This window comes from Thamnophis sirtalis, unplaced genomic scaffold (assembly GCF_051295495.1).
Source record: "Thamnophis sirtalis isolate CommonGarterSnake01/CBP01778 unplaced genomic scaffold, rThaSir2_p1.2 scaffold_8, whole genome shotgun sequence".
In the NCBI taxonomy this organism is placed as follows: domain Eukaryota; kingdom Metazoa; phylum Chordata; class Lepidosauria; order Squamata; family Natricidae; genus Thamnophis; species Thamnophis sirtalis.
The window spans coordinates 67,347,888-67,369,477 of NW_028261388.1; the positions used below are offsets into that span (position 1 = coordinate 67,347,888).

Genomic DNA, 21,590 nt, shown 5'->3' on the forward strand with positions numbered 1-21,590 from the left:
TCGAAGGGAGGTAATTGGCAGGAGGCGGTCTCTCAAGTACTCAGATCCACTACCATGGAGGGCTTTATGGGTGGTAAGTAGCACCTTGAAGCGCACCCGGAGATCAACAGGTAGCCAGCGCAGCTCGCGGAGGATAGGTGTTATGTGGGCGAACCGCGGTGCGCCCACAATCCCTCGCGCGGCCGCATTCTGGACTAGCTGAAGTCGCCGGATGCTCTTCAAGGGCAGCCCCATGTAGAGCACATTGCAGTATTCCAGCCTAGAGGTCACAAGGGCTCGAGTGACTGTTGTGAGGGCCTCCCGATTCAGGTAGGGTCGCAACTGGCGCACTAGGCGAACCTGGGCAAATGCCCCCCTGGTCACAGCCGACAGGTGATGGTCAAAGGTCAGCTGTGGGTCCAGGAGGACTCCCAAGTTGCGAACCCTATCTGAGGGGTATAAAATTTGACCCCCCAGCCTGATAGATGGAACATTAGCCAAATTGTTGGGAGGGAAACACAACAGCCACTCGGTCTTGAAAAGATATTGAAAAGATAAGTGAGTAATCAGTGATGGAGATGATGGAACAGGGGCCAAAGCAGCTCTGAGGACCCCAAGTGGTAGTAAGCAGAGCATGACATAACTCGGGGGGGGGGGGGGCTTGGGAGTCTGGAGGCACAGGCAATCCACTCAAGACACTCCATATTCAACCTAATGAGTTGCACATTCATTTATGAAGGGTCTTTGGTGTTCTCTGAGCTTGCTTGTTTTCTTGAAGAAGTTTCATTACCCAAACTAAGTAACATCATCATGAGTAGCACTGATGACGTTACCTAGTTTGGGTAATGAAACATCTGCAAGAAAGAAAGAAAGCTCAGAGAACACCAAGGAGTCTTCATTTTAACCCTGAACGACAAATATTCTCCTCTATCAGTACATTCATTTATGCATAGGGAAGACCAAAGATGGGAAGTCTTTCATTTAATGTGATTCACTTAACATTCTCTCGACTTTCAAATGTAATTGGCTCAATTAGAAAATATAGCTATATTCAAAAGGAGCAAAGAAAACTAATGGGAGACGGGAATGGAAAAGGAAACAACACTCGTAGAAATAAAAATATAGAAAAGATTAGCTAAGCATCACAAAATGATTAAATCTGTAAAGCCAACAATCCTATCCAAGCTGCAACTAATCTTTTTGTAGCATTTTTCCGGTAACATTGTATTGCTAACTAGAGCATACCAAACCTTTGCCAGACCAATTCAACTCAAATACAACTCATCTGCCTGGAATCCACACTATATATCGGACATTAATACGATTGAGTGAATCCAGAGGTACTTCATGAAACGAGTACTCCACTCCTCTACTCACAATAGTATTCCTTATGCAACAAGGCTTGAAATTTTGAGCTTGGGCAATCTGGAACTGTGCCACCTGTGGTATGATCTGAACACAATACACAAAATTGTCTGCTACAACGTCTTACCTGTCAATGACCTCTTCAGCGTCAAGATCAATGTTATATAGGCAAACAATCGATACAAATTCAGTGTCAGGCCTGCAATTATATTCCTTTTAGGATCTTTGGCCTGCCACGCTCTCTATTATTTTGCTATGCTGTTTCATTTGTGTAGTAATTGGGAGAGGGAATAATAAGGAGTAGAATTGTAGAATGTGTTGTTGTCACAATAGAACATTCCTTTTTAGAAGCCCAAGATCATTCTTTGTCTCCGCACCTCTGCACCTGACCAGAACTAGATGGGTGAAAATGCCAGCGTGGCAGAGGAAGATTGGACCATGAGATGGACTTGTGGGGGTGGGGACAGGATCATGAACTTTAAACTGCGTGGGAACTCAGGAAGTTTCAGATTTGGGATTGCCACAGATGTACCAACATGTCTCTCTTATTAAATTGGAAGTTTAAGGATAGTTCTGCATTGGACTATGATTTATTTCTGGATGATATTTAGAATGCTGACATTATCCCGAATCTATCTAAAAAATAAATCATCAGAAACCCCAGCACGGGGCTGGTGATGGGTGCTGACTCCCAACGGGTCAGCGTAAAATATCAGCAAACAATTAAGAAAAAGCCTTTTGAGATAAGAAGCTGAGATGAGACGCTTCTCTACAGCTCTCCCAAGCAGCAAAGGAATTTGTGGAAAAGGAAATTTTCAGATAAATAGCATCTGGAAAGATAAAGCCGGAGGGGGCTGGGAAAACTAATTCACTGCACAGCTGGAGAATGAAAGTCCCAGATAAACTTGAGCAGCTAAACGTGAGTGATGACCTCCCTCATTCCCCAGCCAAGGCTTGGGGGGAAAAAACTGGAGTGGAGATTTTGACTCCTTCCAAACAGCAATAAATGAAATGACCCATTACCCTGCAATTGAGTTCAAGACAGATTCCCTGTTGAAATGGGGAATTCAAACCAGCCAGCAGGAAGGATTTTGGCCAACATCTCCCCCTAGCCAGTAAACAATGTTTGAGCTGCAGCCTGTGAATCAAGCACCACCAGGTTTGGCTTTCTTCCTAGGTCATGGACGGCACCAGCTTGGCCATCAACATGGGCCATTTCTTCCCCTAACCAGCAACTGACGGTTGGCCTGCAACCTGTCAATTAAGCAATCTCAGAATGGGTTTCCTTCCCAGATCATGGATGGGAGAGATGCCAGGGGGCACCTGCTCTCCCTCAGCAGATGGCCAAAATGTGTGCCAAAATGATGGACTCAATAAAGCTTTGCATTAAGAGATTGGATCGTCTCATCAGTGCCTGCTGGGGTGGGTTCGTCAGTCGGAACTTTGACATCAACGACCTTTGGCAGATCACAGTTAAAAAAATTACAAGAAAGCATCAAGGAAAAAATAGTCAAGAATGGCTGTTGCTAAGAAATAAGAAACCTTTAGAATTGTAAGAACATTAACTGAGATGTCAGTGACATTTTTGGCATGATAATGTTAAAGTAGGTTTTAAAAATCATAACGTTAATTGTGCCATATTGAGAATACAGAATAAATAAAAGCCCAGGTTGTGCCATACCTTTATGGATATAAATACTTTTACAAGCAGCACTTTATACACAAATAATAGACAAAGGATAAATGTGAGATACTGTCATAGACCACACATGAAGTTCCAGTTACACTGGAAGTTACATATCATGTATCGGCACTTCAAGTAATATCCTCATGGAAAGCAGAACTCCAAGGCAGGTAGATTCCTCAAAAAACAATTTATTGGATACATCATATTGGTACAACTGGTGAAAACCAATACTGAAGGTTTCTGCATTTTTACCCAATTAAAAAGTGAAAATTTCCCCTTCGCCCGAGTCATCACTCACATTGTCCAATAGAGATGCTGTCCAGTTGCTTGGTTACTCCGATCCTCCTCTCCCCAGCCACCTGTTGGAATGTTCTTGGTTTCCACAGGAAAACTTTTTGTTTTGACTATAAAATATCAGCTATCTATTTTCCCCCCTCCCTGTCCCTTCTTCCTTGTGGCAACCCTGAAGCCTCCAAGATGACCTCAGCCAGGGCATCATGCCTATGCACAGGAATCTACCCAACTAATGATTAGCAGTATTTTGCCATTAGGTAAAGGCCAACAAAATTGAAGGAAGGGTTAAAATTGGACTCTAAGATGATTCCTCTTTTTAATCTGCCCCCAGGTACAGCCACTCTTTCTCCTACAATATTATAATTTTATCAGAATAACAGAATAACAATTGGAAGGGATCTGGGAGGTCTTCTAGTTCAACCCTGTGCTCAAGCAGGAAATCCTATATCATTTCAGACAAATGGTTATCCTTCTTAAAAACCTCCAGTGTTCAAGTACCCACAACTTCTGGAGGCAAGTAATTCCATTGATTAATTGTTCTGACAGGTAATATCTCCTTAGTTCTGCATTGATTCTCTCCTGGATTAGGTTCTCTCCTTGATAACACTGCTATCATGTCACCCCTAGTCCTTCTGTCAGATCCCAAATAAATCCCTATCAGGATGCTGCCATTCTGGCAGAAGGAGGGGGCCAATAACTTGTCACCTGCTTTGGTTTTTCTTTACTTTAAGGGCTAGGGAGGAGAGAGGGATGGGCTTGGGACCACCTGTTTTTTCTCAGCTCTGAAGAAGACAAGAGTGCGGCACCTGATAACAACTTATCACTTTCCCAGCCTAAAGTTCTTAGAGCAACTCAATATCTGGTAATTGGCTCATGTCGGACTGAGCAGGGAGGGGGGGGTGTGTTTGACTGAGTAACTTTTAACCTAACATTTTAGTGTGGGAACATCAGATGCTGCCTACTCTCTTTGCTATCCCTGTCTCCCAATAAAAGTTCTATTTGAAATGCTGCCAGGTTCAAGAGTTCTGCTTTCTTGAGGGTACTGCTGAGGCAAGACCTTACTCATTCTTTTCATTAAACTAGACATACCCAAATCCTACAACCATTCTTCTTATGTTTTAAGCCTCCTAATAATCTTTGTTGCTCTTCTCTGTACTCTTTCTAGAGCAGCAGTGTCAAACTCAAGGCCCGCAGGTCGCATCCAGCCCATAAGGTGGTTAGATCTGGCCTGCGAGGTTTTTTTGGAAACAGTGAACCTTGGTGCTGATCTGCAATCTGATGGTGGCCATCAAGGCTGGACAATGGCCAGACTGATATCCGCAGTGCTGCCTCAGCCCCTGGGTGTGCTCACAGGAGGCAGCAAGCACACAGAGCCTGGCAACCCTGAGAACTACATTCTGAGCGCTTTCCTTTCACCCAGGATTCCAGACCTTATACGCTTGACGCTTCCTATGCACACATCCAGGGGGTGGGACCAAAGCAGCACCACAGATCTAAGGCTGGCCAGTCTAATGGCAGCCATCAGGTTGCAGATCAGTGTCCTCTCCCCACGTGAGAAAGCCACGCTGCCGATCTCTCCCCTCCCCTCATCCCTTCTTAAGTGCAGAGGAAGGAAGGAGATGGCAAGAAGAAGGAATGAGACCTTTAGGACCGTGAGACTTCTATCTGCCAGCCACGACAGGCGATCACAGAGGCTGGGGGGGGGGACATGGCAGGCGAGTGGTGATGGCATGCGGGTTCTGGCATTAGGGGGAGGAGGAAAAGCAGAACTGGCTTCTCAGCATTAGGCGTGGAGGCAACAGAGGGATGGGTGGACAAAAAGGAAAGCTGCTGCTCCACAGGTTTTTTTTTAACCTGCTAGAGGCTTTGGACAGAGGATTCACATTTTGATCCCTCTCCCATCCCTGCCTCTATGTGGGTCTCCACTCACTTCACTTCTTCCAGACCTGTGCATGTGTTTGTGTGTGCGCGCATGGGGGAGGATCTCCAGCTGTGACCACTGGGCTGGCCCTCCAAGAAGCAGGAGCAACAGCAACATGGCAAAAGGGAGAGTGGGAGGAGGCACATAATGTAGATCACCATACGTGGCTGCTCCATCACATATGGCTGGAATGGGCAGGCGGCTGCCCAGCGCATCCAGCAGGCCGGACCATGTACCTCCCCCCTTCACCTCTGCTTCCGGCTATTGTTGCCACCACAGGTCCAGACAAGGTGAGGCAGGTAGTGGGTGGATGTTGCCAGACACCATCAGCCCACCTACCGTATTTTCACGACCAAAAGCCGCACCGGATTATAAGCCGCAGTATCAATTAACGTTAATTTTTCAAACTTTTTCCACATATAAAGCGCACCGGGTTATAAGCCGCACATTTCCCGACGCTTCTGGACATCTGTTGCAGTCGCGAGGAGCGGCACGAGGGTTCTTGGCGCTCCGGGGGGCGCCGAGGGCGGCTGGGAGGGGCGCGCGGCTTGGTTTCTCCTCCCTGGACGTCGCAGCGGCGGCCCCGGGCGCACCGATCTCTGTGTTTTTCGCATCGGGGCATGCTCTTGCAGCGCGCCCCGATGCGAAAGGCACTGGGATCGGTGAGTTTGGGGCTGCTGCTGCGGCGTCCAGGGAGGGGAGGCCGGGCCGCGCGCCTCTCCCAGCTGCTTTCGGTGTTTCCTGGAGCGCCGGGAGCCTTCGTGCCACTCCTCGCGACTGCAACAGATGTCCAGAAGCGGCTTTTGGGGCTGGTGGGGATTGGATTTCCGGCTCGGTGGCCCCTGTCGCTTCTGGACGTCTGTTGCGGTTGTGGGGAGCCGAGGAGAGTGTGGAGGGGAGCGCGCGACGGTTCTTGGCGCTCCGGGAGGCGGGAGAGGCGCGCGGTTTGATTTCTCCTCCCTGGACGTCGCGGCGGCGGCGGCCCCGGGCGCACCGATCTCTGTGTTTTTCGCATCGGGGCGTGCTGCAAGAGCATGCCCCGATGCGAAGGGCGCGGGGATCGGTGCGCTTGGGGCTGCTGCTGCGGCGTCCAGGGAGGAGAGGCCGGGCCGCGTGCCTCTCCCGCTTCCCGGAGCGCCGGGGGCCGTCGCGCGCTCTTCTCCGCGCTCTCCTCGGCTCCTCACAGCTGCGGTGGACGTCCAGAGGCGACAGGGGCTGTCGAGCTGGGGGTCCGGTCCCCATTGGCCCCAGGGGCCGCTTCTGGACATCTATTGCAGTCGCGAGGAGCAAAGCAGCTGGGAGATCTTTTTCCACATATAAAGCGCACCGGGTTATAAGCCGCACTGCCGATTTTGGATCAAATTTTAGGATTTTCAGTGCGGCTTATGGTCGTGAAAATACGGTACTTTTTTTCCCATCTGTTTTTGCTTGCATTTGGAGAGTAGGTAGCCACTGGTCCTCTCAGCTCCCTTGCCTTAGGGGAACATACTCCACATGCAAATCAAGGGCAAGATCTGCGAGGGGGCCAAGATGACCAGCAGCAACCTGCTCTCCAGCCGCGAGGAAAAACAGACAGACACACAAAGGATGGTGAGCACACAATGGCCAACAGTTTATAGCAACAGCCGCCCCACCCCATGTTGCCTCGGGACAGCAGCACCCCCCACCCCCTTTCATTACCTTACCTCATCCTGTGGGATGATCAAAGTTTTGTGTATTTTACTCCAAATGCATGGATGATAATCTCACATAATAATGATATTAACAATAAAACCTTCTTTGTGCTGATGGGCACAATTATGAAGTTGTTTTTTGTTCTTTTTAATGAGCCAATAAACCAACCAAAGACAATCTGGGAACTAAGAGAGGGAACTATCACAAGCATCTCAATCTCTTTTTATCTAGACTCCACCCAGTTTTATTTAACAACTCTGTAATTGTTCCAAAGAACAAATGCAGGCCTTGCCCACCAAAGTTGATGTTGCAGGAGGACTGGCAAAATCAGGAAGAGAAGTAAAGCAGGGAATTAATTTGGTATCTCTACACAGGCACAAGAGGACAAAGTTCAATGCCCTTTCCCAAATGCCAATGAACCTTATTTAGTGTGGCTTGGGTGCAAACAACCAGTCTGAGAAATTTCTTATGAGCAACAAAATAGCTAATTGAACTCTTCACGTGGAGATCTAATTGTTTGCACTAGACAGGTTCCCTGCTCTGGAATAGAATAATACCAAATAAACAGCTGCCAAGGCAACTACATAGTCAATACATTTTCTACAAATTAAGAAATGATAGAAATGTTAATTTCTGATATTACTTTTTTTCCTCCTAGTCCTTGATCACATATGTAGGAAAATGAATTTGTCCAGATTTCTTTTTATATCTATTCAGCAAGCAATCAATAATTTTCTCATACTTTTGGAATTCCACCATATTCAAGAACAGAATAGCTATTGCACTTCACAAAGAAACAGTAAAGCAAGAGACCCAATAAACCAAACACAGACCTTTATCTCCTGCATCCTCTATAATCTGATATACCAGTTTTTCCTGATTGTCAGATCCCTTCATTTTTCTGCAAGAAAACAGAATTTAAAGTGAACATCTTTTCATTTTTCAAAGATCAAAAAGATTTGATAAATATGGAGAATAGCAGAAGAAAAAACTATAAGTAATACTATATTAAAAAAGAAAGAAAACTGACTGCCTATCTCAGACCTGAACATTCCAATAAAAATCCTAAGGACTCTACAGAAGTGAAATTGGTGTCTCTTTTCTGGATGAAGGGCAGAAATCTAGCAGAAATCTGACGAAATGAACTCACTTTATGGCTAAAGTTTGAATTCAAAATACCAATGTATAATGGAAAAATGCAAAGGTTTTATATCTGGAAGAAACTGGATTTTATTTTTCAGTCTTGAAAAGATCCTGGCTAAAGATAAAATAAAAATAAAACAATCTACAAACTGATTTTGATCATTGGATAGATGGAGTCTGACACTTAATTAATTTTAAATCAGAATATCAGCTTTTAGCTGGTTCTGAAGAAAGAAATATTGAACAGAGAGAGATCAGTTACCAGCAGTAGCTATGTTAGCAAGGAAGAAACTGAATTGGAAAGTTTTGGTGGAAAGAGATGTCAGAGTGAAGTTCTTCTGAGTCTTTATCCAAGGATATCTTGCAGCACTAATTTCAGTTAAAGGCTGAGTATTTAAAAAATAAAAACCTGTATTAAGTTACAAAATTTTAGCAACAGCAAGCTTATTTTGGTTCCATTGAGTCTTTGAGGTAAGAGAAATATAATTAAGTTTAATATAATTTGACTGATATTATTTTGAAAGATATTTCTGTATTAATTCCATTACCCCTCTTCTCCCACTCTCTTTTTATTTTTTAGTACAGCCTAAAGTGTCAATATTCCAAGTAAATGCAATTTTTTACAAGAATTTTTGCACAGAAGCAAACATTAAGAGGATGTGGAAATAGAAATGGCTTCTGTGAAGATCTCCTCTAGGAATGTGTGCTTGATGATTTTAACCCACAAAAATCAAGCCAATAACTATGAGCTTATGAGGCAAAACAGCCTGGCCCTTTGTAAAGAAAAAAAATATACTAAAGGGCAGCCAAAACATTTGCTTTTGGAACTGAGGCACAGCCTTGGGAGATCTGTACTCTCGTCACTAAATTTTGGGAAAGTGAGGGCAACTTTTTTTTCTCACATGAAGCCAGCTCCAGGGTTCCAGCCCCACCTCAGAGCATGGAAAAAGTGACGTTTTAAACGTACTGAAGTTAAGTTGCTACCTTTACTGTTTTTTTCCTCCTTTGTAAAAGGCCAAACTGGAGAGTATCATGAGGAAGAAGACAATGAAGGTCAGCGATGCAGAGCAGGTAGAGGGTAGCTAGTGTACAAAAGGCTTTGTGGGGAAGGAATTCTGCTTTGTGCCCTTGGAGTCTCCTGGATATTTGGAGTTTCCCTCAGAGTATCTGATTTTTTTTTGAATTTTTTTTATTGTTTTAATTAAACAAAAACACACCAAAAAAAAATAAATCATCTTTTGTTACATCTTGTAGAAAGCGTATCGATTGGTTAGAAATACGTCCGTATCTTCCCTAATCCTTACATATACTTCATTCAGATTGAATTGTACATTTTAAATCAAAAAAGAAAATTTATGTATGTACTTTATGTATGTACTATTACTGTACCACAATTCTCATTTAGTTACCATTATTTAAACATGTTTTTATCTAAAATCATTTGTATTTAAAGACACAACCACCTGGCATTCATTTGCATTCAATAAACCTCCAATAACATTACACCTTTATGACATATTCTGAAACAAGTTCAGTTAAGTAAGATATCTAAGCACACCCCCCCCCCATTACACACCTGTATGTATCATTAAATATTATCCATCAACATTTCTTTGTTATTATTGTAGTTAACTAAAGATTATTTACTATTTATCTCACCTCTCCTCTCCACAGGCCCACATGAGATTATACCTTTATAACCTCTAAACAAAGGTTTATTAATAAGATTTATAGGTCTTTTCCCTTAGTCCCAAATTAGTTAATTACATTAACAAAATAAACATTAAAAATCTAAAACAATCTAAGAGATATTAACATTTCTACTTAATAATCACCAAAAGTACACATTAGCATTTCCTTATTTATATCACATCTCCTCTCTTCTGACTCAAATTCTTTATATTTTCATAACAAGATCTAAACAAAAAATTGTAAGATTTGTACAGCTTTTCGCCAGATCCCAAATTACAATTTATGGCCTGGTTATTTATCCTAATTAAGGTTATCATTTCACTATTAGTATCATAGTAAATTATATGTTAATGAATAAACATTCAATGATAATCTAGAGCAGTCTACAAAGTACTAAGATCTCTACTTATTAATCATCAATAATTAGGTAACTTTTTTTTTCATCAACTAGCATTATTAACCAGTGTCTTTCCAGTAACAAAATGGTCTTTTCTCTCTCGCCAGCTGTTGTGTCAATTCGCTTTTCAGGACCTTTCCAGAGTTTAAGGCTTCTCTCCGCACTTCGTAGCTTAAAAGTTCTCTCATGTAGTTTTGTTGCCCTTGAATTGTTATTAACGTAAGCTTAACTTTGGTTGTCAAACTTATTTCTGGATAGATTTGTCTTATTAACTCCATCTTTTTCGCTCTTTCTTTTTCTCCTGTATCTTGGAATTTGGAATAAAGCACCAAATTATCAAAATCACTTTTCCAGCTTCCCTTCTTTCCGCCTTCACTCACATTTACTCCATTAATAAGTTCATCTAACGTCTTATCTTTGTTTTCTGTATTTTCATTCTCTTCTTTAATTTCTGGGGCTCCAACACCATCATCTTTTTCTGTGATAAATAATTCAAAAGCTTCACTGTTTCTTCCTTCGCGCTTTCGTCATCGTGCTGATATCGACGCGGTAATGTGCGCGTGCTAATGACGATGCATTCTTGTCGGCGTTTATTTGTCGCCGCTATTTTGATGAGTGCAGCTTTGTCGGGCCACGGAGAACCGGAGATATCTTCGGTGGTCTGCGAAGATGGGAATGTGAAGATAAGCTTCAGTTAAGTCTACCGAGGTGAGGAAATTGCCCCTCCTGACTCCCCTCCAGGATGGTGTGGAGGGAGTGCATTTTGAACCTCTGATAAACAATGTGGTGGTTCAATGACTTTAGGTCTAGGATTGCTCTCCAATCCCTGTGGGGGATTGGATAAGAAGCCTTTGGTACCACAAAGAGGCGGGAATAAAACCACTGACCCCTCTAAGACGAAGGAACCGATTGGATGGCCCAAATCTCTAGTAAGTGTTGTGTTGTGACTCAGCAGTTCTGCCGAGAATCTTTTTGGGATACAAGATTCAGTATGCAGCTGGGGCTTGTGGGAGGAAGTTTGGAGATAAAAGGTCGGATGCTGCCACGCCCCAGTCGCTGGAGGCAACGTCGTTCCTTCGTGCGTGCCTTGGTTTGTACAACATTGTTTGATCATCAGTTGTGGTTTATGTAAGATTCACTTGGATAAGTGCTCTGTCTGTTTGTAACCCTGATTCATAGAGACTTTGAAAGAAGTCTTTTGCTTTCGTTTTCTTCAAATTGAGTTGCCGTAAGAAAGATTTGTTTTCATTACGTTATCTGGTCAAAGATTTGTATTTATGTTATTTTTTGGGCTCGAAGCCAGTTTGAATTGTGAACTGATAAAGAAAAAGTCCTTTTAAGTTTGCCTGTCTTGCCGTGTATTAAGAGCCGTGAAGGGGGGACAGAACAGATTGACTCCAGCCTGACAAGCCTTAATCTCAGTAATTATGGAGCAGCTCATGGCGGACAGTAGATTAATGGCGCAACAGATAGCAATGTTCTCAGACCAAATTCAGCAGTTGCAGAGAGCTGCAAAAAAAAACCAGCCAAGGAGGAGGAAGTGCCCAGTAGCCATGCCAGATAAATATGATGGGAGTTTGGCTATGTTTACTGCGTTTCTGGGACAATGTCAGCTGTTCCTGAGCCTGAGACTTTCCCACTGACCGGACGAAGGTGGGATTCATTATCAGCTTGCTCTCAGGCACAGCTGCCCATTGGGCCACGCCCTTGTTAGTGCAGCAGAGCCCTCTGTTGGATGACTTTCAGGGCTTCTGCCAGCACTTCAAATGGATGTTTGAAGATCCAATCAAAGAGGAAACAGCTGCCAGAAGTTTGAAATCACTGCAGCAGGGGACTGGGTCATTGCAAGAATGTTTCTGAATTCGGGCTACGTAGCCAGGATTCCACATGAAATGAACCAGCTCTAATGGACACGTTCCAAGATGGATTGTCTGAGGCCTTGCAGGATGAACTGGCGAGGGTGGACAGGCAACCGACGTTGGACGCGTTGGTCCACAGGTGGTTCACCTGTGCCTCCGGATAGATGCCCGGCTGCAGAGGCGAAGGCCTCGCCGGGTATTCCAGGAAACCACCAGCATGCCAGCTCAGCAAGAGACTGTAGTGGATTCGGAGGAGCCCATGGAGTTGGGTGCTGTCCGACCTTGGGTGTCACGGACAGAGATGGACAGAAGATGTGCGGAGGGATTGTGTTTTTACTGCGGGGATCTTGGACACTTGGCAGGGAGCTGCCCCAAGAAGAACAGAAGGGTTGTGCGGAGTGCAGCCGTCCCTCAGCAACGCACGATCAAGTCGGACAACCAGCATGTTGGTGCGGCCGTGTTACCCCGTTCGCACAAGATAGCTTGCGTTCGGGGGGGGGGTGGAGTCCCAGGGCAGATGCCCTGCCGAGTAAAGAACAGAACTCCGACCCTGCGAACTCGCTTCCACCTTGGACTGTTCTACCGGTTGCAACCTGCGCTGCCGTTTGTCATCCCGGGAGCATGCAGGCTCTGGTACGGGATGCAGAGCGGGGTGACGACTGGGTGGAGCGACAAAAGGCGGAAGTGAGGCTGGCGTCCCCATGGACTTTGGAAGGGGATCTTTTGAAGTGTCGGGGCCGGTTCTATGTTCCCGCAGGGCACATCCGTCAACGGGTGCTTGCCCAGATTCATTGCGCGTCTGCAGCAAGACATTGGGGGTTTGTACGGACATTGCGCTTGGCCTCCCGTCAATTTTGGTGGCCCCATCTGAAAAATGATGTACGGAGGTGCGTGAAGTCATGTGCCCAGTATCATTGGGCCAGGTCTACAAGAACTCCGCCGAGATTCCAGACTTTATCGACTCCGGTCCCCGCAACACTGGACTTTGTCTCTAGGTTCCCAGTGAGGTGCCAGGGTCTTGGACTGTGTTCCGGGGAGGCCGTCACCAACCCTTCTGGGCCGCACCCTGATCATCGAAACCGGGGAAAGGCCTCTGCGGGAGGGGATTGTGTAGTAGCTGGTGGATCGGCCTTGCAGAAGGTGGAGGACCCTGGACAGGGTGTTAAGGCTCGGCCACAGTCGGTAGAGCTGCCATCAACCTCCGACGGTAGGGGGGTTGGTGGGTTAGCCTTGTGGAGGGTGGATGACCCTGGACGGGGTGTCGACACGGGGAAGGGCGGAAGGAAACATGGTGGCCACCGGATACCTAAAGAGTTCTGATTCAAGGGGGCTATGCCTCCAGAGGTTTGGGATTCATGAAAAAGGCACCAAGGGAAATGAGTGCGGGTCATCTTGGGGACACGTCATCCCGACCATTGGAACCCGGGGAAAGGGCCCTGCAGTGGGGGATAGTGTTGTGACTCAGCAGTTCTGCCGAGAGTCTTTTCGGGATACAAGTTTCAGTATGCAGCTGGGGCTTGTGGGAGGAAGTTTGGAGATAAAAGGACGGATGCTGCCACGCCCCAGTCGCTGGAGTCAACGTCGTTCCTTCGTGCGTGCCTTGGTTTGTACAACATTGTTTGATCATCAGTTGTGGTTTATGTAAGATTCACTTGGATAAGTGCTCTGTCTGTTTGTAACCCTGATTCATAGAGACTTTGGAAGAAGTCTTTTGCTTTCGTTTTCTTCAAATTGAGTTGCCGTAAGAAAGATTTGTTTTCATTAGGTTATCTGGTCAAAGACTTGTATTTATGTTATTTTTGGGGCTCGAAGCCAGTTTGAACTGTGAACTGATAAAGAAAAAGTCCTTTTAAGTTTGCCTGTCTTGCCATGTGTTAAGAGCCGTGAAGGGGGGACAGAACAGTGTTGTATGGCTTGTTCCATCAGCACCCTCTTGTGAGGGAACTCGGAGATCGGGCATGGTACAAAGTGCTCCTGAGGAGTGGAGAAGAACTCTAGAAGTAGGCTGAATTTGAATTTGTTTTGATGACCCAAATGTCCGCTGTTGTTTCTTCCCAGCGGTGGGTGAAAAATGCTAGATGGCCCCCGATTGGTAGAGAGACCAGATAGTCACTTTCGCTTTTGGAATTGGCGATTGCCTCCCCCTGGTAAGACTTCTTGGCGGGGGGGGGGAACGCTGGCCATTTCCCTTAGCCCTTTCTTGATGGGATCCTTGTCTGGTTGGAAAGGACTGACACTGCGGACAGGGAAAGGAGGATTCCCCCGTCCGCTGTCCGAAAGGGCGACTTCCTATAGAATGGGGAGGGACGGTTGTCCTGTTTCTTGTATATAGAGGAAAGGACCTTGCGTTTATCCTTAGATTCATTGAGGTAAGGATCCAAGGGAGCTCTGAAGAGCTGAGTGCCACTAAATGGGAAAGCTGCAAGGAGCCACTTGGTTCAGACATCTGCATGCCACGGCTTAAGCCATAGCAGGCATCTGACCGTGACTGAAGAGGCCATGGCTTTTGATGCAAAACGGGCGGCGTTTAAGGAAGCATCTGCTGAATATTCAATAGCCACCCTAATTTTATTCAAATGTGACCTAGTATCAGTGGTTGCAATGCATTCCTGGAGCTGCTGGATCCAGACTAGTGCCGCCCTAGAGAATAACGAAGTGGCTGTGGAAGCCCGCACTGCCCAGGCACCTGCCTGATAACTCCTTACCTATGTTTGATCTGACTTTTTCTCTTCAGGCTTGAGGACTTCCTCAGGTGCTCCAGAGACCACTGTGGGCGAAGACAGGGCTGCAACAGGCGCGTCCACTGGAGGTGTCTCTAGGAACTTGGTAAGTTCTGGAGCGACATTGTAAAGGCGTTTGTGTAAGTTGGTTTGTAAGAGACCTGTGCCACGGGAGGCACACTGTCATTGAACCACATTCATAAAGATCTTCGGAGATGGGATAACCTCCTTTTCCACTGTAGGTTCAGAGAAAAGAGCATTAGGACGTTCAGTCGAGGTTGAATCAACAGCCTGAGTCTGTGTAGAAGAAGGTAAGTAAGCTACTTTTATTGCTTTGAACAGGAGAGATTTAAAACGATCAGTTTTGAACAATCCGGCAAAGGCGGGGGCATCTGGGGTGATACCCTCATCATCTGATAGGCCCAAGTCCCTGAGGGTATCTTGGTCCCCAAAAATAGAGGCCTGATTGACTGATGCAGAAGGAGGGGTTTGCTTGATGACCTATGCCTGTGCGAGGACCTGGACAGTGGTTGCTGCTGAAGTTCTGCTGCAATGCCTTGCTTTATAGCTTCCGAAATTATGGCTGCCATCTCTGTAGAAAAGATCGAGGCCTGAGGCACCCCTGTACTCTGATCTGGTAGGCGTCCAGCATGTTCAAATGAATGGTCCCTGTTAAGAGGGACATCAAAAAAATTACCCCTGGTAGCAGGTTCTATGGAAGATGTCAGCCTCTGTTTCACTATTCGCTTTTGGCTGCCATTGAAACGGGGAGGGGGGCTGGTATTTGGGAGGGGAAGGTTTGGTACAGAGAGATTGTTAAGAGGGAGTTTTGTTCTCACCATCTACTGCGCATGCTGATGGCTGGTGTTTAGAGTTGGTCAAGGCCAACCGTCCTGCATACCAACCTGATGATGCCTGGATGTTCTGTTTCTGGGCCAGTTGAAACGCCTTCTCAGGAGCCTTCTGTCTTCTTTCATCTGCCCTAATGGAGGTCTTAGAAGCTTTGGCAGCTTTTCCTGCATCAGGAGCCTCCTTAGCCGTCCTTTTGCAGCTGCACCTCACCGATGGACCTGTCTCCTCCAGCTCCTTATCTGGAATAGACCCCACCATAGAGTGCTCAGCCATGCCTGCCAGTACGCTAACCCCTGAAGCTGGGAGAAGATTGGCAATGATCTCACTGTTCCACAGGCAGCTGTGACAAGAAGCACTTCTTAGCTCCGCGATCACTTCAGCATCGCTGGGTACTCAAAATGGCAACCGCGCTTTTTCTTGTTATTCAAGCCGCAAGATGGTGGCAGCTAGTCTTCGCGTGCTTTTCCTGACCGGCAGATTCGCAAAATGGTGGACGCTTCTGCCCGATGTCAGCCGAAGCGCGAAATGGCTGGTCGTGAGGCTCCTTCCGATGTGCAGGGGTGCAGAGTGCTTCTTTAAACAGCCCCAGAGCCACAGCTTGTGAGCTGAGGAATCAGCACCACACTGACTATAAATAGTTTGCGTCCCAGAGCATGCTCGTGGTCGCAAGGCTGTCAGTCAGTCAGAGATGAAGCCCCAAGGCAAATTTGAATCTCGTGTTCAAACCAGAGCAGGAGAAAAAAAAATTCCAATGAAGAAAATAATTTTGAAAAATGCCAATTGAGTAAAATTGAACAATTTAGACTAATATCCAGGAGGAGAGACCAATTCTCACTAGTAGTCCAGGTTGGACTGAGTCTAAACTGGGGGGAGTCACCAGAGTATGATGACATCACAAGCGTAGACTCAGTCCAATTGGTTACTAGACAGCAACCCAGTCTGGCTGCTGTCTCCACAATCATAGGAGAAGAAAGTTATTTAACAACTCTCCAAAATACCTGGGGATAACATTGGACAGATCAGTAATGTTCTGACAAAACCTAGAAAAAACAGCTGCAAAGTTGAAAAATCTACTGAACAGACTGGCTGGAACATCCTGGGGTGTTGATGCTAACACTCTACGAACAACAGTCTTGGCTTAGCTTTATTCCACAGCTAAATATTATGCCAGTGTGTGACTTAACAGTGCCCAAACCCAAATGGTCAATGTCCCACTCTGCAAGACAATGTGTCTCTGGCACATTGTATCCCACTCCTATGCAATGATTACCATTTCTTAGCAAATCATACCCGCCACATTAGAAGACAACTAGCTCTCATTTGACTATGGACAAGGATGCTAAATAACAAGGCCAGAACAATGCACAATCCATCACAAGACTGAAATCCCTTAGCCATGGAAAACAGTTATTCACCTAACATCTACCCAGTTTTAACTCCAAGAATGCCTGGAGAGAGTAATGGTCCAAGGTACCTTCTTGTGGCCTGACCATTAGTGATCCCTTTAACAAACCATCTGTTTTTAACCTGTCTCACTTTATCTGCATGAAATTGAACAGGTGTGATAGTGGAAGAACTATATCTGCCTTGTATCAAATAGAGATTAACAGAGTTGGAAGGAACCTTGGAGGTCTGTTAGTCCAATCCTCTGCCCAAGCAGGAGACCATACACCATTTCTGATAAATGGCAGACCAGTCTCTTCTTGAAAACTTCCAATAATGAAGCTCCCACAACTTCTGATGGCAAGCTGTTCCATTGGTTGGCTGTTCTCATTGTCAGAACATTTCTCTTTATTTCCAGGTTGAATCTCTCCTTGATCAGTTTCCATCCATTATTCCTTGTCTGGCCTTCAAGTCCCGTAGAAAATAGTTTGATCCCTTCCTCTCTGTGGCAGCTCTTCAAATATTTGAACACTGCTATCATGTCTCCCCTGGTCCTTCTCTTCACTAGACTAGCCATGCCCAGTTCTTGCAAACGTTCATCATATATTTTAACCTCCGGTCTCCTAATCATCTTGGTTGTTCTTTTATGTACTCTTTCTAGAGTCTCAAGTTCTTTTTTATAGTGTGATAACCAAAACTGGATGCAGTATTCTAGATGTGGTCTCATTAAGGCTTTAGAGAGTGGTATTAGTATCTCACCTGATCTTGATTGATTCCCTCTGTTAATGCAATTTAGGATTGCATTGGCTTTTTTGGCTGCTACCACACTGTTGGCTCATATTTAATTGGTTGTCCACTAAGACTCCAAGATCCCTTTCACAGTTACTTCTATTAAGCCTGTTTCACCTAGTCTATATGTGTACTTTTGCTTTTTCTCACCTAAATGTTAGACTTTACTTTTCTCTACATTGAATTTCATTTTGTTAGATAGGGCCCAGTGTTCAAGTCTGTCAAGATGCATCTGGATCTTGAGCCTGTCATCTAGGGCCATGATGGTGAACCTATGGCACATGTGCCACAGGTGGCACGCAGAGCCCTCTCTATGGGCACGTAAGCCATTGCCAGCTGCTCTTCCGGGTTCCATCGCACGCATGCGTGATGGATAGCTGTCCGACGCACATACAGGCGATGGAACCCAGAAGTGCAGCTGTCCACCTTGCACATGCGCACCAGCCAGCTGCTCTCTTCCAGATTCCAGGATGCCAGCGCTCCAGCGTGCATTCCAGTTTCGGCACTGAGTGCTGAAAAGGTTAACCATCACTGATCTAGAGTATTGGCTATTCCTGCTAGTTTAGCATCATATGCAAATTTGCTGTTCCCATTCTATTTCTTCATCTAAGTTATTTATGAAGATGTTGAAGAGTACTGGATTAACCTCTAACCCTAACTCTAACCCTAACCCTAAGACAGAACCTTGTGGTACTCCATTTACTTCCCTCTATGTAGACATAGTAACTTTAAGGACTACTCATTGAGTATTACTTGTTGAGTACTGTTTGTCAGCCAGTTACAAATCCATCTGATATTGATATCCACTTTTTTCTAGCTTACCAAGAAGTAGGTTGTGGTCAACTTTGTTGAATGCCTTTCTGAAGTTTAAGTATATTATGTCCACAGTATTTCCCTAGTCTACTAATTTAGTCACTATGTATCAGTGGGGATGGAAAGATTCTTTGGTTCCCTACAGTACCCCTGTAGAAGTTTTATATATAATTGCATAAATTTACTTCTCTTCTATCATGTTATCTTATGATAAATAAATAAATAACCTCTACTACTTTTTCATACTAAAAAATTGATAAAACAATTTTAACAAAAGAGTAAAAAAAATAATCCATACGTAGCATTCTGAGATTCCTTGATTCTGTAGAGAAGTCCACCACTGCTTCTCAAAAGATCTAGTTGACCCTAAGAGAATACACACAAATTTAAAGCATTTCAATAGATTTCTAATAATTATTGCATAGCAGGAAGTAATATATTTCTTAACCACCCAACTGTGAGGGAGATGGAAGATTAAAAAATATGAAAAATAATAAATAAATAAATATAAATTCTCAGTCACAAAATTAGTCAAATTCAGTAACCCTGACTCTTATTAGAATAATTACTTTATCCTTCTTCTGAAAACCAATGGATGGATGGGTTACATTTTTAAGAGAGGTAGACATACTGCCTAGAGCTCCTGATTAAAAAGCAGAATATGAAGAAATAAACTCCAAGCTATAATTATTTGCAGAATTATTAACAACAGAGATACATATGTCAAAAAGCATATACTGTCTACAGTTTTCTGTGAACTTCTATTCACTGACAAGCCCAGATTCCTATTTTTTCATCTATTGTTTAATTTTTACTTTTGCTGTTCCATTTGAAACTATCTCTGCGTAATAAATATGTAAGCAGCAATTAAACAGTTAACAGATTATAAATACTGTAAACAGAAATTATAATAAAATTAATATGTGAAGTTATTTAAAAAAAAACCAAAGGGTTTTTTCCCCAACAAGAAAAGGACACTAAGTTCATAAGGGACATGTCAAGAATCCTAGTATGACAAAGATGCATCAATCTAAATATGGGTTTATAGGGTGATGAAAACTGTAAAATATATTCTTACTTTAATATAGTACTCTTACCACAGACATAGAACATATTTTTTTATTTCAGACTGCAACCGGATAACTTTTTAACAACAACAATCACATACCATTCAGGAAGCTCTTACCATAGAAAGCAGTCGGTTAATGGCCATGGCCCGTTGCTGAGCTTCCATGTGAGGCATGTCATTCTGAATTACTTGGTCTGTAATACCATGGGGAAACTGATGGCACAACTCAATTATCCTGGGCAAAATAGAAGTAGTAAGATAAATACAGTTAACTCTAAATTTGTGTATTTTTTTCTTCTTATAAATTAAGACTAATGGGGCGATAAAATAAATAAAAACATGTTCCACCCATAAAGAGGCAAATAAAAATAAAAAGAAATATAAAAACATAAAACAATTAAGTCAGACTTCATGGAAATGAATTATATAAACAATTTGTTCTTTGCAGTTTACATTAAAACTAAATTGGCTAAAGTCTATAACTAGTATCAATTATTTTGTGAATAAAAAGACATTGGCTTCCCAACAATTAGCATTAAAGAAATAGATGGGATGGGTTTGGACTAAATGACCTACAAGGTCCCTTCCAAGTTGTTAATTTGTAATATGTAAACCTACACTCATTAATCCACCCAGGTTTTCTCTTGTTACATTCCTACCCCACTACTCAACCCCCTCCCTGCCCTACTCAAAAAACCCTTCATGTTTAGGCCTACCAATCAGTAATGTTCGTTCTCCGTTCTCACTCATATCCTACCTGTTTTCGATTTCCAGAGGTTCTGGAGCTTTCAAGTCCGCCATTACAAAACTATTTTTCTTCTCTTTCTTCATATACGCTTCCCCACTTTCTCCCCTGAACATTCAAATTACGCTGTATACGAACCATCCAAACGCCTCCGCTAAAAGAAGCATTGTGATAACGTCATTTCAAAGCGCCTGGCAGAACAGACGTAACGGAGATCACCATGGACACGGATCCCAACAACGCCTTTTTGAATTTTCGCCTGTATAGATGCGTTCGACATTGAAGAGATCGTAGTCTACTGAGTAAAGGGAAGGAAGAAAAAAGATTAATAAAAATATCTTTAAAGGGAGAATCAGATGTTTTAGTTTGTCGGCTTTTTTATTCTGCAAATCTTCCTCCAAGTAAGACGTTATTTTCTCAAAGCCTTTGTTTGTTCTCAGTGACTCTGTTGGTTGTCCATTTGAAATAAAATGATTTTGTGAGAAAATCCTTTTAATATAGATCACTTTTAGCAAGTAAATAATTCTGATTCCGTGGATTTCTCAGTAAATTCCCATAATGAGTTGAAATTGCAAGGAATTGCATTTGTATCATTTTCAAAATGCCATGCTAATGTAAATGAGAAGAATAAGATGTTTCCACTTATTCTTCTGTGTTTTCTGACCAAAATGTAGAATTTTAGATTTCTCCCAGGCTACATTCATCCTGCTGATTTTTTGTTTATTTTTCCAGCATTTCAGTTCTTCCTGAATGCTATGCCTCCATTTTTTATTTATTTCCAAATTTCATAATAGTATTTACTCATCTCTCACCAGAATATTTGTACAAAATTTTAATAATAATATGTTGTTGTTAGTTGCAAAGTTGTGTCCGACCCATTGCAACCCCATGGACAACATTCCTCCAAACCTTCCCATCCTCTACTTGGACTTACTTGGACTTAATCTTCATAAATGTCAACGTTCACAAGGCAGTGACCGTTGCATTGTGAAGGCCAGGGGCAGGACGTCACGTTACATTATCCGTGTGTTGTCCTGCCATTGGATTCTCAGCTTGTTTCACGGTTCCGTCGCCACGGGAACCAACACTCCCCATTTATCCGGGCTTGTGACCGGCTATGGTTTCTTATAGGCTGGGATCCTCTACCATCCTCTGGAGTCCATTTAAGGAAGTGAGTCCTTCCTCATTTTGTGGCCAAAGTATTTGAG

At 44.0% G+C, this 21,590-nt stretch overlaps 1 protein-coding gene across 1 annotated transcript in view; it reads right to left on the reverse strand.

Moving 5' to 3' along the window:
• POLR3F (RNA polymerase III subunit F) overlaps positions 1 to 20,552 on the reverse strand; it is a 52,673-nt gene extending 32,121 nt beyond the window's left edge. Inside the window, exons 1-4 of the mRNA XM_014053252.2 lie at positions 20,395 to 20,552; positions 19,755 to 19,872; positions 18,867 to 18,934; positions 7,754 to 7,821 (exon numbers count right to left, since the gene is read on the reverse strand). Coding sequence (XP_013908727.1) covers positions 7,754 to 7,821; positions 18,867 to 18,934; positions 19,755 to 19,872; positions 20,395 to 20,498 — 358 coding nt within the window. The 5' untranslated portion in view covers positions 20,499 to 20,552. The remainder of the gene's footprint in view (positions 1 to 7,753; positions 7,822 to 18,866; positions 18,935 to 19,754; positions 19,873 to 20,394) is intronic.
• Positions 20,553 to 21,590: the final 1,038 nt, after the last annotated feature.